At 39.5% G+C, this 20,427-nt stretch overlaps 1 protein-coding gene across 4 annotated transcripts in view; it reads left to right on the forward strand.

Moving 5' to 3' along the window:
• cux1a (cut-like homeobox 1a) overlaps positions 1 to 20,427 on the forward strand; it is a 123,802-nt gene that overhangs the window by 79,237 nt on the left and 24,138 nt on the right. For all 4 annotated transcript variants that reach the window (XM_065259867.2, XM_065259877.2, XM_065259871.2 and 1 more), the window contains exons 9-15: positions 8,597 to 8,645; positions 9,913 to 10,020; positions 12,067 to 12,255; positions 13,704 to 13,762; positions 14,782 to 14,830; positions 16,796 to 16,886; positions 18,013 to 18,741. In XM_065259867.2, coding sequence (XP_065115939.1) covers positions 8,597 to 8,645; positions 9,913 to 10,020; positions 12,067 to 12,255; positions 13,704 to 13,762; positions 14,782 to 14,830; positions 16,796 to 16,886; positions 18,013 to 18,741 — 1,274 coding nt within the window. The remainder of the gene's footprint in view (positions 1 to 8,596; positions 8,646 to 9,912; positions 10,021 to 12,066; positions 12,256 to 13,703; positions 13,763 to 14,781; positions 14,831 to 16,795; positions 16,887 to 18,012; positions 18,742 to 20,427) is intronic.

Genomic DNA, 20,427 nt, shown 5'->3' on the forward strand with positions numbered 1-20,427 from the left:
TAAAACCAAAACCATGGTTGCTACTCTTTTACTTAAAAAAAACCCATGCTTAATTTCCGTAATGCTAATGTGCATGATTTGTTGATTGTAAGTACCATTTTGCTTATTTTTATCGAAATTTAATACATTTTTGTGAATGCTGTTTCATGTTTTTCGATCACATTTTTACACATTATTCGTAAACACTTCCTCGTCTTTAATTTGTCTGCAATAGGTCAGTCCCGCCTCCAAACACACGTTATTGGTTGAACTAATGTTGACAGCTTGACGATTGTCAAATAGCAGTATTTTGATAGCCAATCAGGGCCATGTGTGTACACTTTATAACAACAAATGAATTATTCTGCATATTATACCGGGATAGTAGATTTGAATATGATCAATATTGATGTGTGTCATTATTTATAAACTATTGATCCGAATAAGTTTCAGGTTTTAGGAATGCGTTTTTCTGACGTTATTTTAACGTTTTGTTTTCTTTAACTCATCATTAACATTATCCCTATTTTTGTCTTCCCATATCCTGTCCTGTGGTCTCACCCTCCCGTCCTCCCTCTCTCCCTCTCTCCCTCTCTCTCTCTCTCTCTCTCTCTCTCACTCTCTCACTCTCTCTCATTCTCTCTCTCTCTTTATCTCTGTCTCTCTTTCTCTTACTTCAGTCTAAAGGAAGGATGGTATCAGCTGCAGAGAGTTTGTGTGTTTCTTGAGTTCAGGGTGAAAAGAGGAGCAGGGTTCAGCCAAGCGTATTAATGGAATGCTTCAATTCGCTTTACCGTTTGTATGCGACCTCTCTCTCTCTCTCTCTCTCTCTCTCTCTCTCTCTCTCTCCCCCCTCCCCTCGTGGCCTCCCCTCCTCCACCTCCTCTCACAGACATGTTCACGGTGGAATGTCCGCCTTCCTCACAGGCCCGTGAGGTGTCTGTCGTCCTAGCCATCTATCTTGTTCTCTCTCTCCCAGGGCTCTGTGTTGTGCTGAAATTTTAATCCGGTTCCTTTTTGTTTTCAAGCTCAAAGTCTCGTCTCAGGACCTCCTCATTAATGTCCCGCCAGCTACAGTAACTACATTTGGCACAGACGAGGGCATCGGCCCCTGCATGTCTGCTCAAACACACGCCACACCAAGGCCAACGCTGATACGCAACTATTTCTGTTTTGGCAAGATTCATTTGTAGAACAAAAAAGGCAATATTTGTGCTATTGTGATTTTTTTAGCACAATTGGTAAAGTCATGGTTTCGATTCCTAGGGTACACACATACTGAGAAAAGAAATATATAGCATTAAATTGTTCAGATAAAAGCATCTGCTGGATGCATACATTTATTTTGAAGTAACAATTTCTATTCATCTTAACTTCTTCAATGTGGGAACAACTGCACACTTAACTAACTAACTAAATGTATTTGTTTTTAACTGAATTAATTAAACTGCCCAACTGAGTGTATTCTTAATTTAATTCCAAGTATTTTGTATTTAAACTTTTTTAACGCAAAGTTTTTGTATTTAATGCAACGTTTTTATTTTTAACCCAACGTTTTTGTTTTTAACGCAACATTTTTGTATTTAAGGCAACGTTTTTATTTTTAACCCAATGTTTTGTTTTTAACGCAACATTTTTGTATTTAACGCAACGTTTTTATTTTTAACCCAACATTTTTGTATTTAGGCAACGTTTTTTGTATTTAACGCAAAATTTTTGTATTTAACACAACGTTTTTATTTTTAACCCAACATTTTTGTATTTAGGCAACGTTTTTTGTATTTAACGCAAAATTTTTGTATTTAACACAACGTTTTTATTTTTAACACAACGTTTTTATTTTTAACACAACGTTTTTATTTTTAACACAACGTTTTTATTTTTAACCCAACATTTTTATTTTTAACCCAACGTTTTTGTTTTTAACCAAAGTTTTTTGTATTTTAACCCTATGTTTTTGTGTTTAACACAACATTTTTGTTTTTAACCTAACATTTTTTTTTTTTTTTTTTTTTTTTGGCCATTTTGCCTTTATTTTGACACTGATTAAGGGAGGACAGGAAAGCACAGGGAGAAGAGAGGGGTATGAGATTGGCAAATGACCACGAGCCGGGAATCGAACTCGGGTTGCCGAAAGTACGAAAGCACCACATGTCGGAGCGCTGCCCACTGCGAAATCGGCTCTGACAACGTTTTTTGTTTTTAACACAACATTTTCTTACATATTGCCTCAAAATGTTCATCTTAAATGCAAGGTTTTTGTTATTAACTAAGATTTTCGCACTTAACACAACAATTTAGTTGTAAACAGATGCCAAAATAAGGTGAGTTTATTACCTCAAGCAGTTATAGCGGTGTAGGGCCCGGGCTCGAGTTTGTCATGCTGTGTGGCCTGTTGTGCTTGTTCCCAGCGTGGTTAAACTCTCTCTGGTTTCTCCCTGACTGAATGGGAAGGGAACAACATGCAATTAAAGTTGTTTCTCCTGCGCTGAAAGTGGCAGGTTTGGTTTTGCGCTGTGTCCTTTACGAGACAAATGGGCAGTGGATGGGGAGCGTACGGAAATAGCAGCAGTGTGTGAGGCCTTGCAGAATTGTGCTCGTGTGTGTATATGGGATGTCGGATAGAGTTTGTGTGTCTTTAGGTGGGGTTGTGTGCATGTGTGAGAGAGAAACGCTGGATTTTTGTTTGTTGGTTTTGCGGGCGATGCATTTGTGTCATTGAAAACCATAGAGAAGTATACTTGCCCAGGAAACCGGTGCAGCCGGGGTTTTGCATTGCACATGAATTTCAACAGCTCCCGGCAATATGGCGGTCCCTACGGATTTGGTCGCAGCTGCATTCACTCATATGCCTGCGATTGTACCTTTAGATCCTCTGTCTGTGTGTTTTGTGATGTCACACGCACTGACTGAGATAAACAGCATGGTTTGATTCTCAAACCTGGCAGAAGCGCAGCGTCAGAACGTCTCGCACCTCTTCGCCTTCACATCTAGCATGTTTGCTTGACAGGGTCTCGGCTGCACTTTCGGTTGTGTGACATTTCGGAGGGTGGATTTTTGTTCTGTCTGATCCATTTGTCTGTACTCTCATCAGCCTGGCAGGTTTTGAATTACTGCGGCGAACACAAAGGACCTCATCCAACCCACCTGATTTATCGGCACAGATCTGCTCTCGCCGGCTGAGCGCAAAGAAAACATTTCATCTGTGTCAAGGAAGACATTTCACCGTCCCAGAAGCTCTTACATTGTTCGGTGATATTTTCCAATGTATTGTACAAATGTATACACAGATATATTACAACCCAGCTGTGTTCATATGAAACCCTTAAAAAAAATGTCTTATGTAAATGCAAACTCGCATGATCAAAACATTTAGCAATGGTTTTGTAAAAATATATTTATATTTTACAAAACCAATTGGTTGAAAACAAACCTATAAAATGTTTATATTTGACCCAAACCAGAGAAAAAATTGATTCAATATCATTTGTTGTTTGCGGTTTTGAGAGTTAGCAGTACGAGGAGCGACACAATTCAAAACAAGCTTTTTAAATCAGTTTTGTTCCTGGAGGTCAGACACTCAACGAGAGAAAAAAATCATACCCCGAGGGTTTTCTTACCACCCTAGCCTTCAAAAGGTTAAGAGAGGATGGAAGAACAAAAAAAACATGGCATGATAAAGCCCATACTGGTTCCCCAAGATAGGGGCCAAACCGAAAAAGAGAGCAAAATGGAAATCTAATGGGCTAAATCTGTGAAATGTCGTACCAGCCCAGGGGGATTTGAGCCGCAACAGAAACAAAGACACTGGGGAGGGAGAGCGAGAGTGAGTTAAGGCGAAATAGGAGAGAGAGAGAGAAATGCCTGAAAGAGTTGAATTACAGCCAGAGGATTCATGTAACCTGGACCTTGCGTACTGGATGAAAAAGGTCAAAATCAAAGCAGCTGGTTCTCATAATCTATCAAGGGCTGAGTCGAACAAACACAATAATCAAATTCAATAAGCGTTTAATTCGCTCCGAGTCTATTTATCAGCGGTAGCTCATGCAATAACAAAAGAAGATGTGTTTATATGTTACTGGATTACATTCACATTGTTGTTTTTTCCACTTTCCCACATCGTACAGTAACATGTTCGTGTGTAGACGATGAAATAATCCTTATAAATGCTCTCGCAGATAACCTCTGTCCCCCGGGTTTGAAATGATGAAGAACATGCTGGTTTTGTTCAGATGGGAGTGAAGCGTAACTTTCTGTCATCGCTGTTATCGTCCTCATCTTTTCCTCTTTAAAGCATAAAAACTGAATTTTGCTCACCGTTTTTTTTTTATATGGTAAAACTAAGTTATTGTTACATATTTTGGCTAATTTGATCATGCTTTCAGCTATCAAAAAAGCAAAGCTCTGTTTAACTCATTTTGCTATCTTTAAATCAGTTTTGCAGATGTTTATCCACTGTCAGAAATGGTCCAAAAATGTTCCCAAGCTGTCACCTGTGACCAATACCCTTTAAAAAGGTCCTAATATGTACAATATAGGTACAGATACGTATAGATTTGTTACATTTGAGGTCCTAATATGCACTCTTTGGTACCAGTATAAATCTCTGAGGTACTATGTCCTCTTTACAGGGTTCCCACGGGTCCTTGAAAACCTTGAAAGTTTGTGAATCTGTGGGAAAAAATTCAAGGTCCTGGAAAGTTTTTTATAATATACATACATAGATAAAGGTCATAGAAAGTGTTTGAATTTATTTTATAGATATAGATATGAATAAAAAATCCATATTATTCCCTATGTAGTGAAGAATAATATCATAAAAATTCTAGACTTTTAAGCACGCATGCTAAACTGTTCCCTTTAAATGCTTATATCTTCTGTATGCGAATGTTGATTCATACCAAAATGCTTTTTTGCATAGTTGTGTTTGACACATGAAAACGTCTCTGGTTACGTATATAACTGTTGTTTCTTGAGAAGGGAACGAGACGCTGCTTCTCCCTTGCCATACTTCCTGCGTCCCTGTAACGCCGTCTTTGGCAATATTTCAGATAACGATATACTTCATGGCTCTTGCGTCACCCTGTCTTTGTCTTTAAGCTTCACCATTGGTTGAATTTGATATACACATTCAGACGCACTTACCCCTGGAGGCGTCCCCAAAGTGTCACCGCAGTGACGCAGCGCGAGTTCCCTCGAAAGGGAACTGTAACAATGTATCTTAAAAGGTAACACGATGTAACCTTGCTCTTACTTGAAATGTTTCCCCACATTTAGTACTTGAATTTTAAAGTTATTGGACCTGGAAAGTCCTCAAAAGGTCCTTGTTTTTGAAGTTAACTAAGGTGTAGGAACCAACCCTGTCTTTAGGTGCAAAGGTGTACCTTTTGAAAGGGTACGGCCCAGTGACAGCTAGGAACCATTTTGTGACCATTTCTTTGACAGTGTCTGAAATTAGCACAAAAAATGTAAAAATAATTGTTTCGACCAGGGTAAGGGTCTGCAAATGACCACCTACGTTTATAATAATGACCATTCATTGTTCAGCAACAGGAATAACAGAAGAACAAATTTACAAATAAATCTTAAAGGTACGGTAGCAGACATTGTTTAATCTGGTTGTGTAACTGAATTATGACTGTTATTGGTGCAAAAACGCTTGACCTAAGAAAAGAAATGAAATGTTACAGAAGTGTAGAGTGTGGCCCCTTTAAAAGCCCCTCATTAATGTGTTTTTACAGTGGGGCCCACGATGGATGAAGTGAACATTAGAGAAAAAAAGAGAGGAGATAAGGTTATGCAGGTTAACTTGTGTGTGTGTGTGTGTGTGTGTGTGTGTGTGTGTGTGTGTGTGTGTGTGTGTGTGTGTGTGTGTGTGTGTGTGTGTGTGTGTATGAGAGAAAGAGAGAGAATGTGAGTGCCTATTTGGACTGTATTTAAGAGGGATTGTATTTTTGCTATTCTGTGCCATGACAAGAGATCATAACACTGTTAATGCAAAATAAACCTCTGATCTGTACTCTTTAGATTTAAATGCGTATTATATTCCATAATTCTCAAATCTGCGCTGATCTAACAGTATTTAATGTTTCATATTTAACTACAACAGACTATCCGGTTTAAAAAAGAGATGGGCACATATTTGTGATCTTCATTTTTAATAAATATTTGAAAAGTGATGGTTTAAAACATTACGGTATTTTACACGAAGCACTCTTTCAATCACAATTCACCTCAAACTCAAAAGCGCCCACAAGACACCAGAGTCGTACACTAAAAAATGGGCACAGAGTGTAGTTAAGCTCATCTAAATCATTAAACCACATCGGCTCTAATAAGCTTCTCTGTAGAATTAATTTCAGCTGTGCTTGACTCCTCTCAGTTTTCAGTCACATGGTCAGAAATGTCAATGGGAGAAACGTTCGAGAGGAGAGTACAGTGGGTGATAGAAATAATGTGAGTGCTTTTATCAGATTAAGGGCTCGGTATGTGGGCTAACAAGTTTCACTCGCTCAAAAGATTATGTGTTGGGTAAATTTGACTTCACTTCAGATTTGGCCGTGCGTTTTAGCTTTTGCACTTAAAGTCCACATGACATCAAAAAAAAAATTTTCCCTTTAAGTATGAATTGTAGACATAACTAGTGTGTTATAAAACATTAACAAAATTTGCATTTAGTAAGCATTTAAAACGTACAGTTTCTCACTGCCGCCAATATGGAGTTACAATTTTTATGACATCATTCTGCACTTCAGCTTCTTTTCAAATTCCAGACTGCAAGGCCATGCGAATGACTTTTTTTTAAAGAGGAGGAGCCACTCAATATGTCCCGCCCTAAATTCATATTTAAGTGAAACTTGCAAACAAAATCAGGTCTTTAAAATGTAAATGGGTTCATGGCGAACAAGGTGGGGCAAAATCCAACAGAAATGGATTTTGTGAAGGTAAACGGTTAACACATGCAATGACACATTATTGTATCTAAAGGGCTCGTTATAGTCGTGCGTAGGTCCTACGGCGTAGCAGCGACATCGTAGGTTCCGCGTCAGTTTTCATTTATACTTTTGCGTCGTCGTCCGCGTCGACGTGCAAACACACGCGCGACCGCTGGTAGGCAGTATCCACGCGTGTAACCACAGTAGCAGCGCGATTGTCAGAGAAGAAGAAGCTTGGCAAGTTAACCAACAAACGAAGAAGAAACAGCAACTTGTTGTGTATAATTTGAGAAGACCAGCAATGATGGAAGTAAATAAACAGCGACTTTTGATGCAGTTTGAGTTAAATCACTCCTCAACTTGGTTCTTCTTTGTTTTCACAGTCACAAACGGAAATACCTATGATGCAGTTTTTTTACCTGACGGGAGGGGTTCTGGTGGACCAATCACAGCGCTTGCAGTCCGCGTAGATCTGACGCGCTGTTAACATTTTTGCAAGGTGCGCGTAAGGCGCGTAGCTACGGCGTAGAACCTACGGACGACTATAAATCGCCCTTTAGTCTAGGAGGTATTTTTGTCCACTGAAAACTTGTTCTTCTTTTCCATTAACAATTTCTATCCTATTCCTCAGGGATTAGATCAATAATAATAAGTGGCAAATGGGCATAAAGGCGATTTTAACCAGCATCAGTTTAAACAATGGGTGATCTTTACCTACTTCCTCAGAGTTTTAACTCTTTCCCCGCCATTGATGAGTTAACTCATCAATTAAAAGAAAACGCTTCCCTGCCAATGACGAGTTTTTCCGGCAGTCCGTATTTCCGCTATTATCCACCAGATGGCGCACTTACCCAACTTCTACAACCCGGAAGCAACCCCTCACATCAAACTCAGTATATGTTTTGATCATCTCTCTGAATTGAACTTCTATTTTTGCTCAAAATTTGTGGCTGGCAACTTTTTTTTAATGCTGGCGGGGAAAGAGTTAATATCAGAATACTAATTTGAGTTAAATGTTTAAAGGGGACATAAAGTGCCGTTAACCTTTATTAAAAGCAGGACAGTCATGTTAACACACCTAAGCCGTGCCATTTGCTGAGCTTCACGCTACAGAATTGAGAATATAATATCAGATTAGCGTGCATTAAAAGGAGTCTGAGGCCTATATTAGTGTAATCTCTCTGTTTTAACCTGGGCTTGTGTATGTGGCTGAGCCGTCAACCCACTGCTGGCCTACACAGCTCACAGGCCAACGGATTACTTTGAAACTGAGAGGGCTTAATGGCTTGTGTGTGCTGGCTTGTGTGCATACGGGTGAGTGTGCAAGTGTTTACATGCATGCCGGGGTTATGGAAGTCCAACTGAAACGGCAGATCTCTACACACACACACAGACTATCGCGCTGAAACCCAGATGCTCTCATGATAAATGCTCTCACGAACACATCCCCATGATACGCAACGCAATCATTATTGCATATGCATGCACGCGGCACGAAAATGAGACGGCGTGCTGATTACCCGTTTTATGTCGATGCGAAGTGTTCCCATCCACCTGGTCCATTCCTTACGTGACCCATTTTTATTGCATTGCGTTATGTTGCATCATTGCGTTTTACTGCAACAAACCCGCGCTACCAGTTCCCTCAAGTCTGCATTAGTAATGCATGGTTTCTTTTTCAGGGCCAATGAGATTGAAGCGGTGATGACAGATTTGGAAAGAGCCAATCAGGTAATGCCATATCCTTCGTGGATTTACACTTCTATTGTATGCAAATCTAAGAGACAATAACAGCATGTTTAGATCTTTTATTAATAACTCTGGTGTAAAGGACTATGTAAAATGTGCGCTGCGATTGATGTGTGAATAATCTTTTAGGAGCGCACAGAACTTTGTAGCAATCCCATATATCCACATTTTACCTGCTATAATTTCCATCTGCTTTCTTTTTGGGAGAAATCCATCATCTCCTTTTAGTTTTTTTTAGCCGTGAGCCCCAACGGGTAAATGTAAATGGAGATCAAATCTTTTGTGTGATGCAATATAAAGAATGCATTGCCTTTTTATGGCTTTTGTGCAATACAGGATTTTTGTAAATGTTGTAAATCATTTTTCTGACCTTATTTAACTTTTTCGAAGGGTGCAGTTTGTGTACAAGTCTTGTTATTTATTTAAGCTCATATGCAAAACCCTCTAAATGCCATCTCCGTCAAAAATGGCATAATAATATTAACCAAATGCTCTCAGCACGGTTATACATTCTGATAAAGAAAAAAAATCTGATAAAGAATTTTTTTTACAAAAAATGTTAGATGCACTTAGAGGGTTTTGCATCTGAGATCTTCATATGTTTATCTACAAATAGCTGCAAATCTGTTTGCTTGTTTAAAAATGCTAAAAAAAAATTTTTTTTGAAAATGTAGGGCACACAAAAAAAACAACCAGGCAAACCAAAAACTTCTTAATCTTTGTTTTCATTAGCATTATTATTCCAATCAACAGAAAAAAGAACATTTGGTAGGACTTGTTACGTAGACGTTAAGAATAAATTTGCATAATTAAGCTCGTCATTACCATAAATGCATAAAGATTGCGGTGATAGATTCTGTTCAGCTAAAGGTTGAACGCTTTAAGCAGCATTTCGTAACATATTTAACTTTCTCATCGTGAATTTCTCTTCAGGTCAGGCGTCTATTCTAGGGCAGCCAATGAATTAACGCCACAATCTGTGTTTAAAACCGTGCGCTATTTGCATATTCTGCAAATCATCCAACCATACGTACCTTGACACACTTGGGCTCAAATACTAGAGCACTCAGCCAAGCGGGACCCATGTGAGTTCGGTTAACGTTTTTCAGGTCGGCCATAAAATAAACGGGCAGGAGACTGTGATCTTTTAGCTCCCGGTCTTGGCGATTATGAAAGTCAGTTCATATAATGGTTATATATCCTCTGCTAGGACAATTTTTAACCCGAATGTTCTGTTGGTGACTTCCAGAGAGCTGAGGCGGCAGAGAGAGAGGCCGTGACCCTGAGGGAGCAGCTCTCTTCAGCTTCAGCAAACACCCTGAAACCAACCAATCAGATTCAGAAAGGCCCGGATATGGTGAGAACCGTTCTCTTTCTGCACATCTGTACTGTAGAGAGTGACAGAAATTTGGTGGTTACAGGAGGAAAAAGGAAGCTGTATGCTAACACGTTCTTTGAAGCTGTATAACAATTGAGGTTTTTTTTTTTTTGATGCATTAAATTTGAACACACTTTTAATTGCAATGTGTTTCATTTAATCATATTATAATTAGAGCTCAAATATTTAAATTAAATATTTAATCACGATAATTCTGATATTATTGGTAGTTGAAAGAAAAGTTCCCCCATATATGAAAATTTTCACATTTACTCACCCTCATGCCATCACATATGTGCATGATTTATTTAGTTAATAATTTCACAAATAATTGTATTTTTTATTTAATTAAATGTCATATTGTCATCTTATATGAGGCTCAACATAGCGGAGATCCAGTAAGCACATACATACATCAATAAAATAATTCGGATCCAGTGGGTTAACATATATGTGAAATGATACGTTTGTGAAAGAAGCCGATTCATATTTTGAGATTATATGGTGTCTAATATGTTGCATATCCAATGAAACATTCAGATCACACATTAAATTCAAATACAGCGGCACATTGATAACATTAAATCTGTATTGGCATGTCTTGTGGTGAAACATTTTTGTGACGTTGGACCACAAATCCAGTAATAAGTCGCACGGGTCTAAATTATAATTTTTTTAATATAACAAAATCATTAGGATATTAAGTATTTTTTGTACATTTCCTACTGTAGATATATATAACATTTATGAATCATTTGTAATATGTGTTGCTTGGACTTTATTTGGGCAACTTTGAAAGCCATTTTCTCAATATTTCGATTCCAGATTTTCAAATAGTTATGTCTCGGCCAGATATTGACATATCCTAACAATAAAAAGCTTAATTATTAAAGGGTTTAGTTCTCTCAAAAATGAAAATAATGTCATAAAAGACTCACCCCCATGCCGTTCCAAACTCGTAAGACCTCCGTTCATCTTCTAAACACAGTTTAAGATGTTTTAGATTTAGTCCTAGAGCTTGTTAAGCCTTCATTAAAATCTATGTACGGTATATTGTCCATGTCCAGAAAAGTTATAAAAACATCATCAAAGTAGTCCATGTGACATCAGTGGGTCAGTTAGAATATGTTGAAGCATCCAAAATACATTTTGGTCCAAAAATAACACAAAATAAGACTTTATTCACCATTGTCTTCTCTTCCGCGTCTGTTGTGAAGCGCATGTGTGAGACTAAAGTCACGTGACTGCAGTGACGTGGATGAAGTGTTATCCTCAGACATGTTTGCAAATTTTTTTTTTTCAAATTACAGCGTTCACCTCCCTCAGACTGTAAATGAAGCCCGGGCGCACAAAAAAAAACAGCTGGGGCGCACTAGATAACACGTCAGCCGCATCGTACGTCATTCGCGTCACTGCAGTCATGTGATTTTAGTCTCGCGCATGCCCTTCAAAACAGACACGGAAGAGAAGACAATGCTAAATAAAGTCGTATTTTTTGTTATTTTTGGACCAAAATGTATTTTTGATGCTTCAACACATTCTAACTGACCCACTGATGTCACATGAACTACTTTGATGATGTTTTTATTACCTTTCTGGACATGGACAGTATACCGTACATAGATTTTCAATGAAGGCTCAACAAGCTCTCTGACTAAATATAAACATCTTAAACTGTGTTCTAAAGATTAACGGAGGTCTTAGGAGTTTAGAACGACATGAGGGTGAGTCATTAATGACATTATTTGCATTTTTGGGTGAACTATCCCTTTAAACTTTCAGATGATGTATACATCTCAATTTCAAAAAATTGACCTTTATGACTGCTTTTGTGGTCCAGGGTCACATATTGTACTTACAGTATACATTTGGGAAGACATGACGGTAAGTATATTTGCTAACGTCCCATTGGCTTGTGCGCCCAGAAGGCGGGTTCTTTGAGAGGGGGCTCGTGTGAAGGTGTTGGACATGTTGTGAAATATATTTCAAAATGTGTGATGGATGTTTGTGTGTTTATGTGTACAGCACAAGTCTCTGGAGCAGATATCTTGTAGCAATCTGGAGGCAGAGCTTGGGGTGAAGGAGAGGGAGGTGGAGCGTTTGGCCGAAGACGTTCAGAGGCTGCAGACCAGTCTCGCTCAGCTTAGCGAGACCTCGGCCAATCAGATCAGCCAGCTCGAGCAGCAGCTGTGCTCCAAAGAAGCCCTGCTAAAGGTCAGTGAGACCAGTGACACGTATGAATTACTGTATATTAATAAATGTTGAAGTATAGATATATCAGGTAGGGAATACATTTGAACCTTAATTTATTAGTTGTTTGTATGTTACTTAAGGGGTGGATTTTATATAAAATGAAGCAGTGATTCGTAATAGTATATTAAAAAAAAACTCAAAATTTTAAGACCATCAGGTAATTCTTTTTTGTTATAAGCTCTAAAATCTGATTGGATAAGCCATGTTGAATATATCTTTGTGAGCACACATTGGAAGAATTTGTTTTTATATGTGCCAGGTTATAAGGGATTTTATTTATTTGCAGTTAAACATTGCCATACATACATATACATACATGAATAAAGGTCATTGAAAGTGCTTGAATCTATTTTATGCAAGAAGTTTTCTGAAAAAAAAATCCAGATTATTCCCTGTGTAGTGTAGGATAATATCATAAAAATTCTAGACTTTTTAAACACACGTGCTGAACTGTTTGCTTTAAATGCTTATATCTTCTGTATGCAAATATTGATTCATACCAAAATGATTTTTTGCATAATTGTGTTGGACACATGAAAATGTCTCTGGTTACGTATGTAACTGTTGTTCCCTGAGAAGGGAACGAGACGCTGCGTCTCCCTTGCCATACTTCCTGCGTCCCTGTAACGCCGTCTTTGGCAATATTTCAGATAGCGATATACTTCCTGGCTCCCGCGTCACCCTGCCTTTGTCGTTAAGCCTCACCATTGGTTGAATTTGATATACACATTCAGACGCACTTACCCCTGGAGGCGTCCCCAAAGTGTCACTGCAGTGACGCAGCGCGAGTTCCCTCGAAAGGGAACTTTAACAATGTATCTTAAAAGGTAACACGATGTAACCTTGATCTCACTTAAAATGTGTCCCCACATTTAGTCCTTGAATTTGAGGGTATTGGACCTGGAAAGACATTGAAAGGTTCTTGAATTTAAAGTTAACTATGGTGTGGGAACCCTGTATAAAGCAAAGCTGCCATCTGAAGCCACATTAAGACTAGACTCCAGACACAGACTGTTTTAACTCGTCCTTTCATGTTGCATAAAGCGAACGGCCGTGCTCGTGGCAGCAGCAATATCACTTCTCCTCGGCTGCAAGAGGACAGGCCTGTAAATGTTACATGTGACCTGAGTGGTGACTGTTTAGAGATTGAGTGACAGCCGGTTGGATGACGAGAGACTGAGCTGAATTTCATGCAGTGTGACCGCTCTGATCTGCCTTTGTGAGCTTTTAGTTCATTTATGAGTGCACACGGTCAAATAAAAGGATACACACTTCTTGACATATACAAGTATAGACAACTGGTGGTCCAATTTTTTTGGCTGATTCTGATTGATCAGTCGATCAATGCACAATATTGCACAATTTCTGCATTATTTTTATCAATAAGTATTGTTTTTTCCTTTCCCTAGCAACTGGAAGAAAAGCTTCAAGACCAGGCAGACTATGAGGAGATCAAACGAGAGCTCTGGTAAGAGTCTTCTCATTTAAATTTACAGGAACACTTTAACATCATTAGCATTATTTTAACGTAGTCAAGTGCGTAATACCAAGAATCGACTCTTACGTTGACATAATTTTGTACCTCATACAGTATCAACCCCCTCAGACCATCTTTAACCTTTATCTGTTGCTTTTATGCAGTCCTGCACGCATAATGCCAGGTCTTACTGAATTTGGTTTGCTGGAGGGCTTGAACTATGAGTTCTTACTACCTGGTGGTCTTGAACTTTACTGTTAGACTTACAGAATATGATCTGATATAGTTCAGCCGGCAAAGATTTGAGCCACTGAGTTTGCCAGGCTCCTCGGCACGGGTCTGTCTGGAGACCAAAAGCATATGTGGACTTTTTCATATTTTAAGAAGATACTCTGTGTTTATTAATCAAAACGAAGATTACTGCAAAGAACCTTAGGTATGCGAGGAGTATTGGGTCTTATTTTCAAGAAAAGCGGATTAAGGGCGGTTTGTTGTCGGAGTGCCCTGTTTCATCTCCAGCCACGACTGTAATGAGAAGTTTAGCATAGTTTGCATGATCGGCGATAACCCAATTGACTGATGCGTGCGTTTTTGGCTCAAAAACGTAGCGTTTTTTGCTACTGGTGTGTGTTTGAGAAAATTTCAGGAGATGCCTGGCTGTCATTGCATATCTCCACCGTAATATTCCCAATTGGAAGCTAAAATCCAAAAAAAACTTTTCTGAATGTTTACAGTATTGGTAGTTTAATCTCAGGGTACATTCAACTGTAATATAATGAATGTTTTTACCGTTTTGAGTTTAATCCACAGATAATCAGAGGCGGGTAAGAGCGCAAATAGGCACACAGGTTAATTTGGGTAACGTAATTGTAGGCATCACAGGAATTGGAGTGAATCATTATTGAAGCAAGATGTGTTCGGTTCTTAACCTGCAATAGAAAGTGTTTTTCAAATGCGTTATGTTTTGCGTGTTGGCTTTGTTAAGCTGAAATATTTTTTACTCTCACCAGCAACCTCAAATCAATGGAGCACAATTCATCAGAGCATCCTTCTGCACAGGTGAGAGAATAAACTTCAACTGATTTGTGATTGGAAATGTTGATTGTTTTATAAGTGTAAATGATAAAGTAGCATTTAGGGGTGGGCGATAGGACCAAAATATTATATCATGATATGAGTAATTGTATACCACAAGAAGAATACATATAACATCAGTTATTTTTGTCTTTGATTAAGGTTTCTATGCAATTACATCTTTTATACAGTAGAATTTTTATAATTCTTGTCACTAAGGGTATTTATATATTTAAAAAATATATTTATATGGAGTAAAAAAACCTAACGTTTTGTTTCATGTGCTCATGTGAAACTTTCAGGTGCAGAATATTTTTTTTTTAGTTTCGTTTCGCGTGGTCACGTGAAACTTTCGCGTGGGCACGTGAAACTATTGCGTGGGCACGTGAAACTATCGCGTGCGCACGTGAAAGCGAAAGTTTCACGTGCGCACGCGAAAGTTTCACTTGAGCAAGCAAAGTTAAACGTGGTAATTTCACATGCGCACTCGAAAGTTTCACGTGCGCATGTGAAACTAAACTTTATTTAATTTTGCTTCATGTCCTTTTAGGGGCTCCGTAGTTTAACATGAAATGTTTAACATTGTTTAAAATGACAAACAGGAGCAATATGTAACTTCCCCAGTAAGACGAAGTCCGGATCCAATATACTGTTGCACATGCTTTTCTTTTTTCAGTTGTTTACTTTCTCTTAAGACCTAAATGACTGTGTTTATGAGGATACTTGCCAGGATAGGTTTTGACACATATGTGTATTTAAGGCCAATAAAGCTGCAAAATGCTCATTCAAATGCTCATCCTCAGCTTGTGCAGTTCTCTAACACAGAAACAACGCGCGCTTATCTTTTTATTTGTATTTCAATGGCTTAAAATTACTTGTTTTAAATCGTTTTCTTGATATGCGCACAGCAACGTGATGTGACTGCGTATCCTCAATAGAGACGATAGTCCAAAATCTCTATGGTTGACACATTTCTATTGGTTTAATCTACCTACCGGTATATCGCACACTCTCATTTTTATATTTGTTCATATTTACAGACATGCATGAAATTGCTTTTACATTTGCATTTATGCATTTGGCCGAAGTTGTCAGTTCAGACTGTACGATTTTAGTCCTGATTTTGACTCGCCGGCAGGTTTTGAGAAATCGCTGACATATGCCCGAAATCACAGGCAAACGATGCTCGTGCACGCGAATGACAATCACACAGTGTGATTTATAAAAGACGTTATCTGATAGAATTGCAGACGAATCGCAGACACCTGTGAGATATCTGGCATGCTAGATATCTGGACCTGTCACCATTTAAAATCATGTTGTGTGAAATGTATTTTGACTGAAAATAATATCGGCAATGACCTACAGCCAATGAGAGAACATACAGGACAGATAGAAGTTCGGGGAGGAGTATCCCCAATCATTTCCTCCTTCATAATCTTAAAAAAATATATTCTTTCTGCTGCAAATAAGCACACATGCAATTTGTATGGCACGCTTCTTGCGGGCTACCATTTTTAATAAAACTCCCAGTCTTACGTGAGAACTCCGGTTTTGCACGCGTGACCTTGCATTGTTTCCTTGTCATCTCTCGTGCGTTTGGTTGTGGTATGTAGTTTGCGGACCGGGACAAAGTTGTCCGCGATTCTTCCCATGGTAAAGTCATGCATTGTGAAATCCCCTGTCGCCAATCCATCCAGCAGTCTGAAAAAAGCAGCGACTGAACGCTACCACAGACAGTCACGCAGTGCGAAAAGATCTGTGACCCGACTACTTTGAAAATCTTGCAGACTGAACTTGGCAAAACAGTGCATTCAGTCTGTACATTTATTTGTGTTCCCTGGGGACCTTTTGACATTATTAATTTTAGAGGGAAATGTGCATTCATGCATTTTTTATTAAATCCATAAATAAAAAAACATATTGTTTTTTTCTCTCTCACGCTCTCAGGACAAGCCGTTGGAGATGTTGCTGACGGGGAAGGACCACAGTCAGCTGTCAGACAGTGCTGTGAAGCGATTGGTCAACAGTGACTTCAGCGGTGAGTATTCAGCATTCTGTGAAGAGCGCATGCCTGTCATTTGCTTGGAACTAGCCATACTTCATACTTCTGTATCGATTATTTTTCCCGACACCTACATTAATCTACGTTAACATGCGCTAGTACACGCAACCTGACCTAATAAAACTTTCAACTCTGTACAATTGTATTTCGCCACAAGAAAAAAAATATCGCAACAGATAATCTTGATAGTGACGAGTTGGGTTTGATGGCATCCTTGTTGTTAAGGTCAGTTCATCTTTTACTAGCGGCAGCAACGTGTATGGTTTTGTTTGTAGGAGATCAGGTCACCTGGGGCTTGCATAAATCCAGAACAGCTAGCGGAGACCAATGTGATAATTAGGCCTTATTTTGCTTTTCCTGCCCTTTCCGCCACGCTTTGTGCATATATGGTTGCAAATGTCATTATAGAGCACCTCTAGACACCCTTACGGAGATCATACATTTACTTAGCATTTCAAATGGGATTTTTGATGTCTGATGATGACACCGATAGATGAGCAAGTCTGTATTTGTGTCTGATGGGCAACAGAATTGAATTGCACTGTATATTGATTTTGCCACCGTTGATAAGTGGCTGTATTGTTATGAAAGCGCACACAGCAGAGGTGTTTTGTCATGGCAAAAAGGATAACCGTACTGGCACCCACGAGTCTTTACAGTGAAGCGTCCCCACAGCGTGAACAGGTAGCCCACGCAGTTGCCTGGGCTCATATCTCTGGACATGCCTGCTAGTCTAGAAGACCTCAGAGAAGATCAGCATTAAATGTCAGCCTTTGGCAAACACACACACACACACACACACACACACATTGGTTTTCATGAAGCATGCATAAAAGTGTTTTTATTTATATTTTTTTATAAATTTCTGATGATTTGGAATAAATTAATTGGATGGATTTCTAAGGTATTGGAATAAATTAATTAAATAAATAGCCACTTTCCGCACATCCCCTATTGCAAATAAACTAGACTTGCGGTTGCCGCATACTTTGTGAATCACCCATAAGACTTCATGCTTTTGTTACCTTTAGAAAACTTTAATATGAGTGCATGATAATATTTGATCAATATTTTAACACCCAGTGTTTAATCCATTTTGTAGGAGCGCTGGGTCGCAAAAGTAAAGAAATTACAGTGGAAAACCATCAGCGTCTTCCTGCCACTCCGGTCCCCACCACGCTTCAGGGGTCTCCCCCTCCGCCCTCCCCTCAGCTGTTGATGAGGACGGGCACCGCTACCTCTGAATCTGCTGCCAGTGCCAACGGTACACACCCCTTCTCCCCTACGGGCATCGGGCCAGACTTCTTCACTCCTGGAATAGCAAGCGTGGGCGCCACGTTCCCCCCGCTGGCCGGCAAAATGGCACTCAACTCTCTTCTTCAGAGGCAGCTCATGCAAACCATCTACACCAAAGCCCTCCAAGACCCTTCTCCGAGCTCCGTGCTGTTCGGACCGCCCCATTACGCTACGACCAACTCTCTCTCAAGCCCCCTGCCCCCTCAGTCGGCGGGCAGCCCGGAAGTGAACGGAATGGCGCCGTCCCCCAGCCAATCGGAAGGCGCGGGCAGCACGTCGGAAGGGGAGGAAATGGACACGGCTGAGATAGCACGACAAGTCAAGGAGCAGCTGATCAAACACAACATCGGCCAGCGCGTGTTCGGCCATTACGTGCTGGGTCTCTCCCAAGGTTCGGTCAGCGAGATCCTAGCCCGACCCAAACCCTGGAGCAAGCTGACTATTCGCGGCAAAGAGCCCTTTCACAAGATGAAGCACTTCCTGTCGGATGAGCAGAACATCCTGGCGCTTAGGAGCATCCAGGGCAGGCAGAGAGGTCAGTAACAGAGCTTAAGGAAAATAATTAACCCTGTTATTGCAGCCATAATCATAGAGGATCTCCCAATGCACATTTATTTAAGCACTGCATCAAAGTCCCCTTATAAGTAACTTAAGCATAGCCACACTAATGCTTTCTCACATTTGAGACATAAGAATATTGTAGTTTTTAATCAGATGCATATAGGGACACTCCACTTTTTTGAAAATATGCTCATTTTCCAGCTTCCCTAGAGTTAAACATTTGATTTTTACAGTTTTGGAATCCATTCAGCTGATCTCCGGTTCTGGCGCTTGCACTTTTACCATAGCTTAGCACAATCCATTGAATCTGATTAGACCATTAGCATCGGGCATCTGTAGCATCAGGCATTTTCTAGTATCTGCCTAGAAAATCGCAGCTTTTAATTTTCTGTCGGTCTTAGTACACGGTGTAACTACAGAAGAGTCAAGTATTAAATAGGAAAAATATTTAAACTCTTTGGTTATTTTTTTGCCCGATGCTAATGGTCTAATCAGAATGGATTATGCTAAAAGTGCTAGTGCCAGACCCGGAGATCAGCTGAATGGATTTCGAAACGGTAAGAATGTTTAACTCTAGGGGAGCTGGAAAATGAGCATATTATCAAAAAAAGTGGAATGTCCCTTTAAAATAGTTTATCATTTGTGACCCTGTAATTAAAATGATGAGATTAGGAGCATGAAAAAGTTGATTTTAATCATTGAATTTAATATTTGACATGACATTACTGATAAAGATATCAAAGTTATATTTATATACATTATATACATTACATTATGTAGGATGATTTTATGAAAAAAAAAAAAACGGTAAATTGCAAAAAACAGTGGGTCACATTCATATAATTTATAATGAAACTTTGTTACATACAATTAGCAACTGTTTATCCTTCTGATAAGCTTTAATTTAATTTAATTTAAATTAATTTAATGAACGTACGCTAACTGCCCATGGTAAATCATTGAAAAATGGCCACTGCCATAAACGCGTTGGTGTGATTGGCCCCTTAGCCTTTATATATATTTTTTGTGTATGTTTAAGGGATTTACAGTATGAGAGACACTGACAGAAATCGCATTATTAGTACTCTGTTGGAACAGGCGGCGTGTCGCTCTGATGAGAGCTCAAATTTTGCGGTCTGCTCTTTCATACACCGTGGCCTACGGACTTCGAGGAAGTTCAGCAGGGGTTCGCACACATTATGTTTTTCCTCGAGTCTCTGCTTCACAGCTAGAGCGAACAAATCACGACCGAGCCCGGCATGAGCGCGAGCGCTTGCGTATGAGGGCAGTTGGCTGCAAATCCTAAATGCCTCGTTCAGCCGAGTTTACGTTTGTTCAGTCTAGCTGTGAGGCAGTAGTTTCGAATCGGCCTGAAAAAAGGCTGACTGTGCTAGCCGTGCGTCTGCACACCGGTTTGGAAGATCTTCAAGGGAGTCTGGTCTGGCTGGCTGCCTCCATAGCGTCGGCTTGTGGTCTCCCATGGGAGTATGAACTTTGTAAGAGCCTTAAAACCCATTCATTCACATCAAAGTCCCGGGCTAAAGGAGCACATTAACATCGAAATAATCACTTCAGTGAGTTCTGCGGGCCGCAGGTGGCTTTCTTTTTAGGGTCAGGCTAGGTGGATACGGGTTTAGTTTTAGCAAACGGTATTCAAAAG

This window comes from Paramisgurnus dabryanus, chromosome 10, assembly GCF_030506205.2.
Source record: "Paramisgurnus dabryanus chromosome 10, PD_genome_1.1, whole genome shotgun sequence".
Taxonomy (NCBI): domain Eukaryota; kingdom Metazoa; phylum Chordata; class Actinopteri; order Cypriniformes; family Cobitidae; genus Paramisgurnus; species Paramisgurnus dabryanus.